The following is a 17,272-nucleotide window of genomic DNA, read 5'->3' on the forward strand; positions in this document are numbered from 1 at the left end:
AGATGAAAAAAAAGTTCACTCGGTATAAGAGTATCATTACGAATAAATGCCAATCATCGACTTTAACTCATCAAATACATCCATGTTTTCTCCATACACATTATAATTCCAATTCTGGGAAAGAAAAGCACTGAAACAACAGATTACCATATACGAAGGTTTTGCTGAAGAGTCAGCACAGCCAGCCAGTTTTAGCGTTGCATTTACAGGTAAAGGACAATCAAAGAATTAAATATTTTTTTAATTAAAGAAACAAGGAGAGGACTTAAACCATAATCCGTGACACATTTTAAAACCCCAAACACTAACATAGAGAGAACATAAAACCCCACAACAAAATTATGGGAATTCCCACATCATGTACTGAAATTAGATGCAACAAACTCCAGTCAACCACAAGACCCGGCAAAACACCAATCAAGTGACACCATCAGCAAGGGAGATGCTATCTGCTGCCCAGTATATATGCATTTGCTCCATAATGTAATTGAGATAACCTTTGACTAAGCAGCAAGAACTATGATCACGATGAGAAGCACAATCCCAAAAATCACCAAAAGCAAGCATGTCTTTGAAGAAAACAAGAAAAGAAAAGAACACAAAGTTAACAAAGGAAAATACACAGAACTTTTAAAGGGGGAAAAAATAAAAACTATAGGTTTGACCATAGATCAAGGTGGTAGACAATTTATAATAACTCCTGTAAGTAGGAAACTACAAAAGGTAATAATTATTCCATCAACCACTCCTTCCCTGCCCTCTTGTGCCAACTACAAATGTAATAATCCGTCTTTCAAAATGGAGAACAAAATAGTATGCAATATGCAAACTGATAATACTAGACAAAACTATAGGCTAGGCCACCTACATAGATTCAAGCGGCAGTGCATGAGTCTTAAGTCATTCCTAGAACTACAGACCATGTATTCTAGTCATTAATAAATTTAATGTTGTGTGTCAAGACGACTTCAGCACAGCAAGCCCATACAGAACTATTTTTAAGTCAAACCCCTTTTTTTGGCCCTAGGTCAATCCTCTTCAGGAGATACCGTCTCTGGAGATTCCACATATAAAAATTCATTTCATGGAAGCAGGTTAAGATTTAAAGAGTAATATAATTGCAATAAGAAACTTGATATATTACCAAAGAGGAATTTGATCTTTGGGTTTTTGAAGCTTTTGAAAGTTGAGATTTTGCTTGTGCTGTTGCTGCATGGGAGTTCTCAATGTTGGAGCCAATATCATCTACAAAATGAAATTTAGTGGCACTAGGTAATGTGAGCAGGTACAGTAAAATAAAGATACAAGTAACCAGGAAGAACAAAAGGGAATGGAATAAATTACCAATCATGGCTCCTTGCTCATGGACAAGTACAGCAAGATCTTTGAAGATCTCATTAACTTCACCAATTTGCTGCTGTATTTCTTGAATGCCTTGCTCCCTTTCCTCAATGATAGCCTCATTGAAGGCAATCTCATTATCTAAGAATAAAACCTCCTGCCTGCAGCATGAATAATGCAATAGCTAAGGTGCTGAAATAATGCAATGTGGAGAATTTGAAAATTTTAATAACATAAATGAATTCAGTTGTTCATCTACTTTAGTGGCACAATCAAGAGTCCTGCCATTGATTATGTCACAAATTCCATCGCACGACAAAATTAAAAAAAATAAAATAAATAAGACGGAGAAGGGAAGGGAGAGAGAGAGCTTTTGGTATCCATTCTTTTAAGCATAATAGTATGCTGCAGATGAATTTATTTTTTTGGTCATCTTTTGCTTTCCAGTAGGCTGTGGTACTAAATGCAAAAGTTAAATTGGAAAGAGAGCCGTTTTCTGATAAATAATTGAACTTCAGTTGTCCAATAATGACATAGAGGTTAATTCATGTTCGTTTGAATCACCAAAAAAGAACAAGAAAAAAGCATCAATTCTTTTTTGGCCAAATATAATTTTTCAAATGATTAATACTGATCATTAACCTAAAAAGAAAAAGAAAAAAGCATCAATTCTTTTTTGGCCTAATGTAAATTTTCAAATGATTAATACTGATCATTGACCTAAAATTACATTTCAAAGTGTGGTTATTCACACTATAATCATATATTGGAACACTGCAATAATATCGAGAAAATGAATCTGCAAATCACTGATTAACTACTAATAATATATGAGAAATCACCTCCTTGATTCCACAAGCAGGGCACGCTGTTCTGGTGACTTATCAGAACCAACATCTACTTCGCTAGCTGTATAGCTGCAAACCAAAATGAAAATCCCATGTCATGACCATTGTATGCAAAGGTAATCAGAATTAATACCAACAAAACACTTATAGTGACTACAGAAGAACAATTGATCACCAAGAAACCAAGTGCATCAAATTAAGCCACAAAATTCTCAAAGTAGCCTACTCTTTATTGTCCAGAAACAAAGCCACACACTTAAAAACAAAGGAGAAACACAGGATTGCCCCTAAACTTTTACAGGCTCTAATAATAATTGGCAAATCACCTCGAAGGAAGGACTGCTTGAGGAACAAAAGGAGTGTACGCTGTTTCCCTCTCAGCTGCAAGACGTTGTGCCTTCTGAAACTCTTTCAACACTGCCTGAAAATCTTTCGCAAGTTTAGCATCTGCTATCTTCTTGCTTGCCTGCAAAAATAAGAAATGTTTTTGAGGCAAAAGACATACTAAAAAGACATTGCCTGTAACAAGTTTTCACTGTTTTCATTAAAAAAATGATGCAGATTAATCATGAAATTACCAATTCAGTAAAAATGACAGCAAGAATTTAAGCAAAAACAGTGTTTAGAGAAGTTCATGCATTTTGGAAGTTGATCACAAAATACTGAGACATAGACCATTCAAACAAACTGATTTGCACATGCAGATGCAGTAAAACATAAGATAAAGTTTCAAACTTACATTAACTTCAGCATGGTGATCAATGTCACTGGCTTGCTTAAGTTTAGCTGATGTATCCTTTACCAATTGCCCAATATGTAGTCTTGTCTTGTGGCTGCAAGTTCCAAAAAGTCTAACACAGTAAGAACCTAAGAGATCCTTGTTCCACTAAATTAAAACTTAGTATACAAGGGGAATTGAGTTCAGTTTGCAAAGCTGAAAAGGGAGTTCAGTTTCCCAACATCCCTCAACTTCATTTACTTTTGATTCACGAAGTTTCATTTTACAATAGTATATCTACTTAAAACATTATAAATACAAGGGGGAATCATCACATGCTCTATTACTATTATAGCTTAATCCCGACTAAAGAAACACTTGAGAGGAAACAAGACCTCAATCAAAGTATCAGCAACAGCAATTTTGATCTGCTTTTCAATTGACTCTTTCGGAAGTGGAAAAACAGTGGGGACACATAACCAGATGTTAAATCACAATAAGACCGATAACTTAAAAACGAAGCAGTAGCCCCAAATTCCTACTTGAAATTTCATTAACAAAGGTAATCTCAAATCACCCAAAACTAAAAAGGTCCACTGCAATTAAATTGAGAATACTATAAAAAAGCGATCACCAAAACACCAAGCAACGTGGAATCAACAAAAGGCGAATGACAAATGAAAGAATAACTAACAGCTTTTCGCGGAGGTCGAGGGTGTCTTTGGGGGTTCCGAGGGTGTTGACGAGTCTCTGGAAGGTGGAGACGGCAGTGTTGATCTGGAATATGCCGGCAGCCACCGCTTGCGTGGGGTCTTGCTTCCCATTCATCAACCCGCGCCTCGAACCGAAGGGGCGCCCGGCCTCGATGTCCTGAAAGCTCATAATTCCGTTTCACTTTCTCGAGAAAATCGGGGGAATTTTCCTGAGAAAGGGAGGGAAAAGGCCACCGGGATCTGAGAAGAAAGAACAAAAAAAAAAAAGAAAAAAAAAAGACCCGAATTTGGGGAATTAGGGCAGTACTACAAGCGAAGGAAGTTTGGATTCGGAGAGGTAGTTTCTTCGGTGGGTCTCTTCTATGGTTGTAATTCCTTGCCGCTACGTTGACGAGGACACGCTATTAGCGGCACGTGGCGGGTTTGCATAGGGTGGAGGTCAAGCTTCTATTTGGTGGCGTCATGGTAAATTAACAATTCCTAATTATTGGTGTTGTGCTTGTTTAATTTTTAAAAATTGTGGCGAGAGGGAGGACGGTGCGGGGATGGAAACTACAACTAGGAAGGAAAGACTCTCTCTCACTAGGAATTTAAATTTTGGTGGTTAGTTTTTGTCCTTGTTCCAACAAATTTTAATTAAGATAGGGTGTTTGGTTGGAGAGATTGGGAATTTTGGTTTTCATATCTAATATTTGGTATCTATTTTTTTAAAAAATAATATTTTTGTGGCCACAAGTCAAAAAAATTGTCTACTAGAGTTTCTGAAAAACCTGATGAAAGAGGAGGTAGACTTGTTGCATCGTAATAAGGAAGGAAAGACTCTCTCACTAGGATTTTAAATTTTGGTCATTAGTTTTTGTCCCTGTTCCAATAAATTTTAATTAAGATAAGGGGTGTTTTATTGGGGAGATTGGGAATTTTGGTTTTCATATTTAATATTCAGTATCTATTTTTAAAAAAAATAATATTTTCGGAACCACGAGTAAAAAAAATTGTCTACTAAAGTTTCTGAAAACCTGACGAAAGAGGAGGTAGACTTGTTGCACCGCAATAAGAAAAAACCCAAAGTAGTAGTGGGCGGGGATAATAGCACTACTTCCAATGAGGTTAAAGAATCAATAAACACTAATGGAAAAAGAGTCTTGGAGATGGATCAACCCTTAAATATTGGGGTAGTAAAAGAAAAGGAGGTAAATAACATGCCATCATATTTACAAGCATGCTTTGGTATAAATGGAACTCGGGAAAGGAAAAAGCAACATATAAGTCAAGCAACTAGGATTGACTTGGACGGTGATGATTGAAGTTCTGATGACAAAGAAGTTGTGCTTGATGATGACACTTTAGATAATGTTGAATCCATAGTGGATGACCCTTTGTGCCCTACAGTGGTTATTTCTAGGGAGGAGAGAAGGAAAATGTATGAACCTTGGAAGCGGGTCATTATCATTAAGGTATTAGGGAGGAAGGTGAGCCTAAATTTCTTGAGGGCGAGACTAGCGAGGATGTGCATCCCAAACGGAGTAATGAAGGTGATTAACTGTTAGAATGGCTACTTTTTGGTTATAAAGAAGATGGGTTTTGATTCTTGGTATAAAGAGGATGCCTAGGGTTTCTCCATGGGTATTTGGTTGCTTTGGGATTCCTTCATGGTGGATATGAAAATTGTTGGTTCACATCATCAGTATATTCATACTAGGATAAGACTTAAACTTTTCTATACTTTTGTGTATGGTAGTCCGAATATAAGCTCTATGGATGAGCTTTGGGAGGAAATGATTCAATTGAGTAGCGACAGAAATGATCCTTGGCTTGCTATTGGGGACTTTAATGTCTATCCTCATCCTCATGAGAAGAGTGAGGGAGGTCCTATTAATGTATATCATGCAGGTTTTGATGATGACAAAGTATTACTTAAAGATGGTTGTCATCATCAAAAAGGAGGAGAATGCGAATGAATATCATGCAGGTTTTGATGATGTCAAAAAGGTTACTTGATAAGCATGGATTGTGATGCAAGCTCCATTGGAGCTTGTAGGCCTAGGATCTTCTTCATCAATGGATTCCTTTGCTTCTTGGAAGATAAATGGCAGCGGAATGGAGAAGGAAGAGAGAGAGGAGATGCCACTTCAAGGAGAAGATGAGTCTAGAAGAAGCTCACCACCATAGGAGGCCATGGATAAGAGCTTGGAGGAAGAAGGAGATGAATGAAGGGAGAGGGAGAGAAGAGCACGAAATTTTGTGCTCAAAAAGAGCTTTGAAATCTGAAGTTAATATTCAAATGATCAAAGTTGAAAAAAATGCACACACATGACCTCTATTTATAGCCTAAGTGTCACACAAAATTGGAGGGAAATTCAAATTTCACTTGAATTTGAAATTGAATTTGTGGAGCCAAACTTTGGAGCCAAAATTTCACTAATTATGATTAGTGAATTTTAGTTATGGTTCAGCCCACTAATCCAAGATCAATTCCAAGATTCTCCACTAAGTGTGCTTAGGTGTCATGAGGCATGAAAAGCATGAAGGACATGCACAAAGTGTGACTATATGATGTGGCAATGGGGTGTAGTAAGCAAATGCTCACCTCCCCCTCTAAAAATTAATTGGATTGGGCTTCTACAAATTCAATTAAATTTATTTCCAACCACACACATCAAATATCCACTTAGTGCATGTGAAATTACAAAACTACCCCTAATACAAAAACTAGTCTAGGTGCCCAAAATTACAAGGGCTGAAAAATCTTATATTTCTAGGGTACCCTACCTACAATATGGAGCCCTAAATACAAGGACCAGATATAATGACATCCTAGTCTAATATGTACAAAGATAATTGGACCCAACCTTGGCCCACGGGCTCAGAAATCTACCCTAAGGTTCATGAGAACCCTAGGGCCTTCTTCAGCAGCTTTAGCCCAATCTTCTTTGAGCCTCTTGCTCATGGTTCTAGTGATTGGTCCCTTCCTAGGGAGGATTGCATCAGATTGAATCAAGTCAAATAATCTCAATTTGATTGCTTTAGTTTGGCCTCAACATCTTTAGTATCAAACACTCTTTTATCAAAGGCTAAATCAATCCAAAAAGATATTTTTGAACTGGTAATCGAGTATCAGACTGTGTAATCGATTACCAGAGAGTTTGTGAAGATATTTTTGACTAACAACACAAAATTGTTTGAATTTTGATCTGTGTAATCGATTACCAGTGAAGAGATTTCAAAAAAACCTTTAAAAAGTCATGACTCTTCAGAAATATAATTGTGTAATCGATTACTAGAATCTTGTAATCTTGTGCCCACTAACCAATTGCTCCCTATTAGCTTATGTATTGTTACTTACAAAATAGTAACAAAGATCATAGCTAAAAGGGTGAAGGGTGTTTTGGACGAGTTGGTTTCTCCACATCAGTGTAGTTTTGTCCTGGGGAGACATAGTTTGAATAAAGTTGTCATTGCTCAAGAAGTTTTTCATTCTATGCGTGGGATGAAGTAGCGGAAAGGTTTTGTAGCTATCAAGGTGGATTTGAAGAAGGCATATGACAGACCTCGATGGGATTTCATTGACGATACTCTCTGGAGTATAGGGTTTCATAATACTTTGTGCAAACTGTTCTCGCTTGCATATCTTCTCCTTCTATGGCTATCCAGATTAATGGCGAGGTAATAGATTCCTTTTTCCCTTCTAAAGGAGTAAGGTAGGGTGATCCAATTTCGCTAGCATTTGGTGCATATTATTTCCAAGGAAGTGGACGCTGGTAATTGGACTTTGATCAAGCTTGGTAGGAAGGGGTCTCCCATATCTCATTTGTGTTTTGCAAATGATTTTCTCTTGTTTGGGGAAGCATCTGTAAAGCAGATGGATATTATTAATAGATGCTTGGATTCTTTTTTGATATGTCTAGTTAGAAAGTTTCAATATCTAAAACTAGAATGTTGGTCTCCAAGAATGTCAATTCTTCTTGGGTTGTGGAGTTGAGTGAGCTATCTGGGTTATCTCCTATGTTAGACTTGGGGAAGTACCTCGGTGTTATGTTTTTGCATTGTAGGAAGAGTAAGGACCATTATTTTTTATCTCCTAGACCATACCAAAAAGAGGCTTTCCTCTTGGAAAGCTAATTCTTTGTCATTCTCTGGTAGGCTTACCTTGACCCAGGCAGTGATTGAGACATTACCAACATACACAATGCATGTGACTCTTCTTCCTATGAGTGTGTGTACTAAGTTGGAACGAATGGCCAAAGATTTTGTTTGGGGTCATGATAGTGAGAGTAGGAGATGGCATACCATTGCTTGGGAGTCCTTTTGTCATCCTAAAAAGGATATGAGGATGGGCCTCAAGCATGTGCATATTTTTAATAAGGCATTGGTGATGAAGCGGGGATAGGGTTTAATTAATAAACCAGAAGCTTTATGGGTCAGAGTGTTGAAGGGCAAGTATGGGTATAGTTCCTTAGTTCTCCCTGAGGTGAAAGGTGTGGCTGGTTGTTCAGAGGGTTGGAGATCTATGGTGCAAACTTGGAATCATATTTTGCAAGGTGGCAGGTGGATTCTAAATAATGGGGAGTCAACTATGTTTTGGGAGGATACGTGAGCCTTCAAGTGTTGTTATAGAAAAGCTTGTCCCTAATTTTCTTTCGAGGTATATGAAGCATAAACTTGTTGCATTTTTTGTGTCGGATGGTGGTCTCTAGCATAAACTTGCATCATTGGTTGCTCTTGAATATTTCTTTTCGGGCTCGTGTTGGGGAGGCAACAACTTGGCCATCTCTGTTCGCTAATCTTGTGTATCAAGTTTGGATACAGAGAAACAAGGTTGTCTTCCAGGGGGAGAGATTTTGCGACAATCCTTGTCATTGTGCAAAGCCAGTCTGTGGGTTGGTCTTTGGTGGTGGACAATAGAATGGTTAATGTTGTCCTTATGGCGTGTTATTCTAATGGCAGTATCATGTAACAAGGTGTGCTAGTATTTTAAGAGATCATTTGGGTGCAAGGAAGGTAGAGGTTGTTCAGAATTTGGGATCATCCAATGTTCTGATGGTTGAGTTAATAGGTATCCTTAGTGAAAAAGATGATGGAACTCATAAACCAAGAAAGAAGGGGGGGGGTGAATTACTTTTGAAAACAAATCAAAATAAAAATAGTTTTGGAAAACTTTCTCGTCCAAGGATCGTATCACAAAATTTTGGTTTAAAACCAATATCTATTCAATCACCCGTACATAATATCCTTTTGTGGAAGTTCTTTAAAAACATATATCTTTAAACTCAACAAATTGATAAAGAATGTGAGAGAAAGATAAGATTCAAAAGAAGATGAACAACAAGATTTATACTAATTCACTCTCTATTTCTAGAGAAGCTACTCCAATTATCTAATTAAACCTGAATTAGATTTCCACTATGCACTTTGAATTCTTAAGGGTAATCACAATCAATCTCAGTTCCTACCCAGAAAAGAGACTAAGGCACCCAACCATAAGTTTCTCACCTAAACTCATAGTTCTTGAAGGTCCAAATAAATCTATATGAAGTAGTTCAAGGGGTTTTGAAGTAGAAACAATGTTTTTATTTATTTTGAAAAGAGTTTTTAACTTGTTTCACCTTTTAACATGCTTCACACAATTTATTTTTCTCAAACTTGAGTTTTAGAATACCAATTACTATGTTCTTCTTAACTAGATGATTGAGATGATGCATTTTACATATGCAACCCTACGATACCATAGCCAAGAATCATCAATCTTACTTACCAACCAACTAAGCTCATGAAATGATGCATGTTCAATATCAAGCATGTAGATATTACCTATTCTTTTACCTATGTGAACAAGCTCACCAGTTTTTGCTTCGCAAATAAGACAACAATTCTTGTTGAATTCAATTTTGAAGCTTTTGTCACATAGTTAACTTATGCTCAAGTGATTGTGCTTAAGTCCATCAACATACAAAACATTTTTTATGTGTGTCTTGTGTTGATTTCCAATATTTCCTTCTTCCATAATTCTTCCCTTATTGTTGTCTCCAAAAGTGACATATTCACATTCCTTTTAACACAAGGTCAGTAAGTCTAGATTTGTCACCTGTCATGTGCCTAGAGCAACCACTATCCAAGTACCATAGTGAGTCTGTTGCTTTTAGGCACACCTACAAGACAAAATCAATTAGAGAGAGGTGGTATCCAATTGAGGTTGGGTCCAATGGAGTTAATTTTCACAATTTAAATCTTTAGGAATCCAAACACATTTACCTCTAGGAACATCAAATCTCCTAACATAGCATTTATAGGATGTCTGCCCTCTTTTCATGCAATAATGACAAGTCTTTGCATTAGGCTTAGGATGCAATATGTTTTTCATTTTGGAGACCTTGTTTGGGTTCAACTTTTTGGAGGATGCAAACTTAGTTCTATTGGAAAAGTCAGTTTGCTTGTTATACTCCAAACCAGTCTTATCGATAGTATGCTTTTTCACACTAAGTAAATGACTAAGATCACTCTTTCCTTTATTCATTTTTCTAAAAAGATCTTTAAGATTGGAAAGCTCATTTTTCAACTTCATACGTTCTTCATAGTGATCCTTTTTAAAATTTTCAAACTCAATTTGCAAAGATTTGTAATCATCCATATTAAGAGAAGTAGAAGCACAAACACAACCAGTGGCTTTATAACTTGAAACAAGTTTTTCATTTTCGTGCATCAATTTATCAAGCTCACTTTGTGTTGAAGCCAATTTAGTGATATGTCATTTTTGATCACTTCTCAGCTTATTTTTCGAAATAGTGTTAAGACTTTTTGGCAAGTTTAGCAATTGTCATCGCAAGTTACAAATTTGTAAAAAGATATCGTCTTCACAAGGACTTGAGTTACTTAATTTATTCAGATAAATGTTATTAGTTCAATAGTTATGTACACGTTTAGTCGAAATATCATGGGTTTGTTTAACTAACTAAAGATAACTTAAAGTAATAGAACTGTGGAAATCAGAATTTACAAAAATAAAGGAATTTAGTGCGTCAGAAATATGTAAAATTACGGAAACAATAAAAATAAAGTTAATTAATTCAAGAAAACGTATGATTGAATTTCATCGTTCATACCCTCAGTATCATAATAAGATTAACACATATGAATCATTTTCTAACATTACTAATGCACACATTAAGTTACCCCAAGTCGATCCCTCACACTCATGACCTAAGAATATTTACTACATTAATGATCCCTCGCATATGAAGTAAATACCCCAGCATTACAATCATAATCTTGTGCTTTTTGCAATCAAAACGTTATGCTTTATTCCTGGACAATGTAACATAAAGAGTAACTTTATTCAGTTCAAATTCTAAGAGTACTTCCCAATCAAACTTAAAATCCAATTTTATGAAACTAGTGATAAAAAAGAATCAAGCATTATGAACAGAATGAAAGCACCAATAATGGGTAGAAAAAATTCATACATATATAATATCAAAAGGGATATATAAGGGTACAAAGATTACATCCAATCCGTAAGAAAAACTAACCGATCATTACGTAGAGCACAATATTAACAAGTGAAATGACAAAGAATGCAATCCACGGTCACAACTTTGCAACGCCTGGGCTCCACTTTCCACTTTCTTCTTCTTCTTCTTCTTCTTCCTCAGCTTCTCACATTTTTCTCTGCTACTGGATGTTGATTTTCTTCAACATATTGATCGAGGCCGTACCCGAATCAAATAAACATTAAAATGTAGTAACTAGGAAGTGATCCTAGGTCGTTTCCCAACGAGCAGTGACAAGCCAAATGTTCATAATATACTTGCAGTAACAGTAACAGTAACGATGGGGGGGGGTTGTTTGATTTTGTAAATTAAACAGCGAATATATGTGAATTAGAAAATATCAGAATTAAAACACGTTGCTTCCCCTTGATTCACAAGCAAGTCTCTTATCCTAGGTTACGAGAGTTTATCCTTTATCAGTTTAACCACTTAATCCAACCCTAAATTAAATTACTAAGCGAAATTCAACATAAGGCATTCATTATGTGATTAAGCATCACATACACCAATTACTCATAAACGATCATTAAGCATGAACATAAATTAAGCGCAGAGACAATTAATCAAGCACTAAGCATGCATGAATTAAAAGCAACAAATTCAAAGTAATTAGTGAAGAGGAAAAACTAAACAGAATTTAACAGTAATAATAGAACCTCAAAGAGAACTGTGCTTGATCCTCAAGGGAAAACAACGCTGCGGACTTAGCCTTCCATTAATCAAATAGAGAATGAAATTTTATTGATAAAACTAAAAGTCTGAACTGGAATTGAAAAAAAACGAAAATAAAAGAGAAAGAGAAGAGAGACTAAAACTAAAAACGAAAAATAGAAGAGAGAGAGGAGAGAGGGAGAGTCTCCCGCGAGGGAGAGAGGGGGGCTCCCTAAACTAGAACCTTGGTGCTGTTATATAGTTTTTTTTCAGCCCCAAAGCTTACAAATATGTTTTAAATCCAAGCCCATAAGTAAAATCAAATCAAATCTAGATAAGATAAGATAAGATAAGATCTAGATGAAATAATATCTAGATGAGATCAAATCTAAATAATATCTAGATAAGATAAGATCTAATTTTATAGAATAAATTAGTCTGCCCTCTTCAAGTCCAAGCCCAATTCTAGATTCAAGCCCAATGCTAGATTCAAGCCCAATGCTTCATTAATTCCTGAAATTAGATTAAAAACATCAAATTGGCTGAATGGGCCCAAATAATAAAACTGCCTAATTAATTGACAATTAAGACCAATCAATAATTAAAATGGTGCAAAAAGGGTTTAGACAATAGAAGAAAATGATGGCACATCAAAACCCCCCATACTTAGCCTTTTGCACTCCTGGGCAAAATGAAACAAAGAACAAAATCCAAGGATATCAGAGGGAGACAAACAAAAACATTCACATATTTCTCAATGAACATCAAGGAATAAAAGGAATGGGTAACATCTAACATAAGGAGATCCAAAAAGTCAAGACATTCATGAAAATCATCCAAGCAACCCAATCATGGCAAAATAGTTAATCAGCTCAAGAATGAAAAGTGATAAAGCCTCACAAGATATACACTCTATCTCTCAAGTGTCTAGGCTACTATTTACCCTCAAAGCACCCATGAAAGCAAACACCACATAAACTTGGCAAGATTCTAAAATTGACAATCAACCCATAAACACAAGCACATGAGGATCAAAAGGTATTTTAAGGTTGTAATGGGGCCAAGGACAAGGTATGGAGAAATATGGAATAAGTGGCTAAATCCCAAAGGAATAGAGGAGCAAAGGGGAATAAGTGCATATTAAGAGAAAAAAAAATAAGAAAATAAAAAGAAGTAAAGATAAAAATTAAACATGAAGAGTAGAACCAAGAGTTTCATCATTCTTGTGCCATTTAAGATCTGATTCACTCAACTTTATTGCTTTTCTTTTTTTTTTTTTTCGATTTTCTTTTTTTTTTTTTTGCCTTTGAGAAACAACATTTCATTCAGCATGTCCAACATTTAACCAATATACAATGTACATCAAGTATGGCCCAAAATACATCTTGAAGCATAGTCAACAAAACAAGTTGTCCAATGAAACAAAAACCCCCCACACTTATTCCCAAAACAATTCCAAAGCTCCAAAATTCCTTAAGGATATGGTAATATCATGGTTTTTCACTTAAGGCTTGTAGTGAGCTTCAAAACAAGGAAAGGGAAACAAGGCTCAAAAGGGCTATCAAAGGAATTAATTCAAGGTAAGTCCATTTGGCTAGAAGCTTATAAGAACAAAATTGCCTTAATCATTTCCAAATATGCATGTGAATTAGGATGCATCAACAAGAATCAAGCCAAGGCTATTGTGCAAGCAATCAATGGGGCAAAACACACCAAATGATTATAATGATGGATGGCTCAAATTCTCACAAAGGTAAAATCATCACTTTCAAATTGAGCTTTTAAAACTATCATGACATGTAGAGAAGAATCAAGGATTTCAAGTCACAAAATGTCAAGAACTTTTATTGTCAAAACAATCACCCATTTCTTGAACATATCCTATAATCCAAAGAAAAACATGCAAAGTCGTACGTGCACATGAAATTGACCCAAAATATTAAACTGAAAATCCGACGAAACTAACAACATTAACAAATTAACACAACTAACAAATTAACAAAACCAACAAAACTAGCAAAACCAAAGAACACTTCCCCCCCATACTTAAACAACACATTGTCCTCAATGTAGCACAATTAAAAGATTAAAAACAATTAAATCATCAAAGAGAATCGGACAAGTGTAATAAAAGCAAAGAAGGAGATAGGAAAAGAAAAACTCCCTAAGTCATGGTGGAGGAAGAGTAGGGTGGAGTAAGGAAGTCTCTTCCACCACTACGTCCACTAAAGAAGGGTTCGTGAGGAATGGCTTAAGTCGATGTCCATTGACCTTGAAGCTCTTGTTTGTGGAGTCGCTTTTGATCTCAACTGTACCATAAGGAAAAACATTAGTAACAACAAAAGGACCAATCCACTTAGACCTCAACTTACCACTCATGAGTCCAAGCCTAGAATTATACAATAACACTTTTTGCCCAACCACAAAGTCTTTTTTAACTATCATGCTATCATGGAACTTCTTGGTCTTTTCTTTGTAGAACTTGGCATTCTCGTAGGCGTCTAGGCGGATTTAGATTAATGCAAACCCAATTTAAAAGCAAGAGATAAGAATTTAAAATAGAAGATAGAAGATAAGGTAAAGAAAAGATAAGATATTTAAAGATAAAATTAGAAGATAAAAGAAAAGATAAGATATTTAAAGATAAAATTCGAAGATAAAAGATAAAGATAATAGATAAGATAAGATAAAAAATTTAAAGATAAGATATGATAAAATATTTAAATTGCGATAAAGATAACTACTTCTAAGAAATTCAAATAAATAAGATCTAAATCTACTAAATCTAAATACTTACTCCTAAAACCCAACAGTAAAAAAATAAGGAATAACTACTTCTAAGGAAGACCGACAATGAAAATAAGGACTAAAATCTATATATTAAAATCGCTAAAACCTGATAAGTCTAATTAGCCTAGATATATGGATTCTGGATTTGTCTGTTATCAATACCAGTGAACTAATCAACACTAACACACATACTAACACAATACTAACAATTAAACATAAAACACGAAAGGATTAAACACACAACAATAGCTAGCTATTATGAACCTTTCGACACTGCTCCCCGGCAACGGCGCCAAATTTAATCGAGGCCGTACCCGAATCAAATAAACATTAAAATGTAGTAACTAGGAAGTGATCCTAGGTCGTTTCCCAACGAGCAGTGACAAGCCAAATGTTCATAATATACTTGCAGTAACAGTAACAGTAACGATGGGGGGGGGGGTTGTTTGATTTTGTAAATTAAACAGCGAATATATGTGAATTAGAAAATATCAGAATTAAAACACGTTGCTTCCCCTTGATTCACAAGCAAGTCTCTTATCCTAGGTTACGAGAGTTTATCCTTTATCAGTTTAACCACTTAATCCAACCCTAAATTAAATTACTAAGCGAAATTCAACATAAGGCATTCATTATGTGATTAAGCATCACATACACCAATTACTCATAAACGATCATTAAGCATGAACGTAAATTAAGCGCAGAGACAATTAATCAAGCACTAAGCATGCATGAATTAAAAGCAACAAATTCAAAGTAATTAGTGAAGAGGAAAAACTAAACAGAATTTAACAGTAATAATAGAACCTCAAAGAGAACTGTGCTTGATCCTCAAGGGAAAACAACGCTGCGGACTTAGCCTTCCATTAATCAAATAGAGAATGAAATTTTATTGATAAAACTAAAAGTCTGAACTGGAATTGAAAAAAAACGAAAATAAAAGAGAAAGAGAAGAGAGACTAAAACTAAAAACGAAAAATAGAAGAGAGAGAGGAGAGAGGGAGAGTCTCCCGCGAGGGAGAGAGGGGGGCTCCCTAAACTAGAACCTTGGTGCTGTTATATAGTTTTTTTTCAGCCCCAAAGCTTACAAATATGTTTTAAATCCAAGCCCATAAGTAAAATCAAATCAAATCTAGATAAGATAAGATAAGATAAGATCTAGATGAAATAATATCTAGATGAGATCAAATCTAAATAATATCTAGATAAGATAAGATCTAATTTTATAGAATAAATTAGTCTGCCCTCTTCAAGTCCAAGCCCAATTCTAGATTCAAGCCCAATGCTAGATTCAAGCCCAATGCTTCATTAATTCCTGAAATTAGATTAAAAACATCAAATTGGCTGAATGGGCCCAAATAATAAAACTGCCTAATTAATTGACAATTAAGACCAATCAATAATTAAAATGGTGCAAAAAGGGTTTAGAAAATAGAAGAAAATGATGGCACATCACATATGCATGGCTATTTATAAAAAAAAAACAGCCAAGAGGTGTAGGCAAATTCACCCAGGTGAGTGTGTTGCTTATGGTCGAAGAAATCTGATTAGCCCAGGCGAATTGGTTGCTAGCCTGGGCGAATGAATGTATGAAATCTTGGAAAAATGACCATTTTGCCCTTTATTTTGACTTTGTTTCTGGATCTAACAAACAACCATTAAAACCTACAAAATCATGGATGAATCTTTCATATTTAAACAAAAACATTAGTAAATGTATAATATATGTCAAACAACTAGATTTAAGGGAAGTTTATAAGAAAAATATTACCAAGGAAAGATAAGTTCTAACATTTTAATCCAAAAAATAATTGAAATATGACACTTATCAAACAGCAAGCCCTTGTGCTTCCTCATACATTTCATTAAAGGTTTCCAAAACTTCTTCAAATTTAGAATTTACCTCAGTTTCTTCAATGATTGAGGAGTCATCCTTTGTATTAGCCATTAAGCATACATTTGCAACTTTTTCTTCACTAGAAGAGTTGGAGGATGTGGACGCATTATCTTCCCAAGCTATGTAGGCATTTTTCTATTTTCTATCCTTCTTTCCTTTCTTCTCAACAAGTTATTTTTTAAGGTAGATGGGACAATTAGATTTGATGTGGCCTTGCTTCCCTCATTCAAAGCATGTGAATGTGTTGTTGTTGCTTTCCCCTTCTTTGAAGGTTTAGAAAATTTTCTGTCTTTGGACCTTTTGAGAAATTTCCCAAACTTCTTCACCATCAAGCCCAAATTCTCTACATCTTTATCATCACTAGAGCTTTCTTTGTGATCTTTCTTTGAGGAACTAACCTTGAGTGTAATCCCTTTTCTTTTCTGTTTCTTTTGCATGAGATTGTTGAATCAGCTCATGTTCATATGCAAGCAATTTTCCAAAGAGAGCATCCATTGACATTGATGCCAATTCCTTGGATTCCTTGATCATTGTGATTTTTGATTCCCAAGTTCTTGTAAATAGTTGAGGATCGTGATGTTTAGCTCATCATATTCAAACATTTTTCCAATATCAAGCAAGTGATTCACTATATGGGTGAATCTTGTTTGAAGTTCTAAAATGGGTTCACTATTCTGCATTCGGAAAGCTTCATATTTAGATACAAGAGTTTGCTTTCTTTCTCTTCTTACATCCGCAATGCCTTCATGAGTTACTTCAAGCATTTCCCA

At 35.4% G+C, this 17,272-nt stretch overlaps 1 protein-coding gene across 3 annotated transcripts; it reads right to left on the bottom strand.

Annotated features, from left to right (window-relative positions):
• Positions 1-36: 36 nt before the first annotated feature.
• LOC114390582 (syntaxin-22-like) lies at positions 37-4,094 on the bottom strand. Of its 3 annotated transcripts, XM_028351366.1 has the most exons (8): positions 3,928-4,088; positions 3,602-3,829; positions 2,929-3,022; positions 2,516-2,655; positions 2,184-2,258; positions 1,345-1,502; positions 1,145-1,245; positions 37-569 (listed from the first exon to the last, which is right to left on the bottom strand). In XM_028351366.1, exons 2-8 carry the CDS (start codon positions 3,787-3,789, stop codon positions 504-506), a joined length of 822 nt encoding a protein of 273 aa, XP_028207167.1. In that variant the 5' UTR covers positions 3,790-3,829; positions 3,928-4,088; the 3' UTR covers positions 37-503. The 3 variants fall into 3 exon arrangements, with proteins under 3 accessions (XP_028207167.1, XP_028207166.1, XP_028207168.1); XM_028351365.1 differs by having other exon boundaries at positions 3,602-4,085; XM_028351367.1 differs by lacking the exon at positions 37-569 and adding an exon at positions 678-1,054 and having other exon boundaries at positions 3,602-4,094.
• Between the last annotated feature and the right edge of the window lie 13,178 nt (positions 4,095-17,272).

This window comes from Glycine soja, chromosome 16 (genome assembly GCF_004193775.1).
Source record: "Glycine soja cultivar W05 chromosome 16, ASM419377v2, whole genome shotgun sequence".
Taxonomy (NCBI): Eukaryota; Viridiplantae; Streptophyta; class Magnoliopsida; order Fabales; family Fabaceae; genus Glycine; species Glycine soja.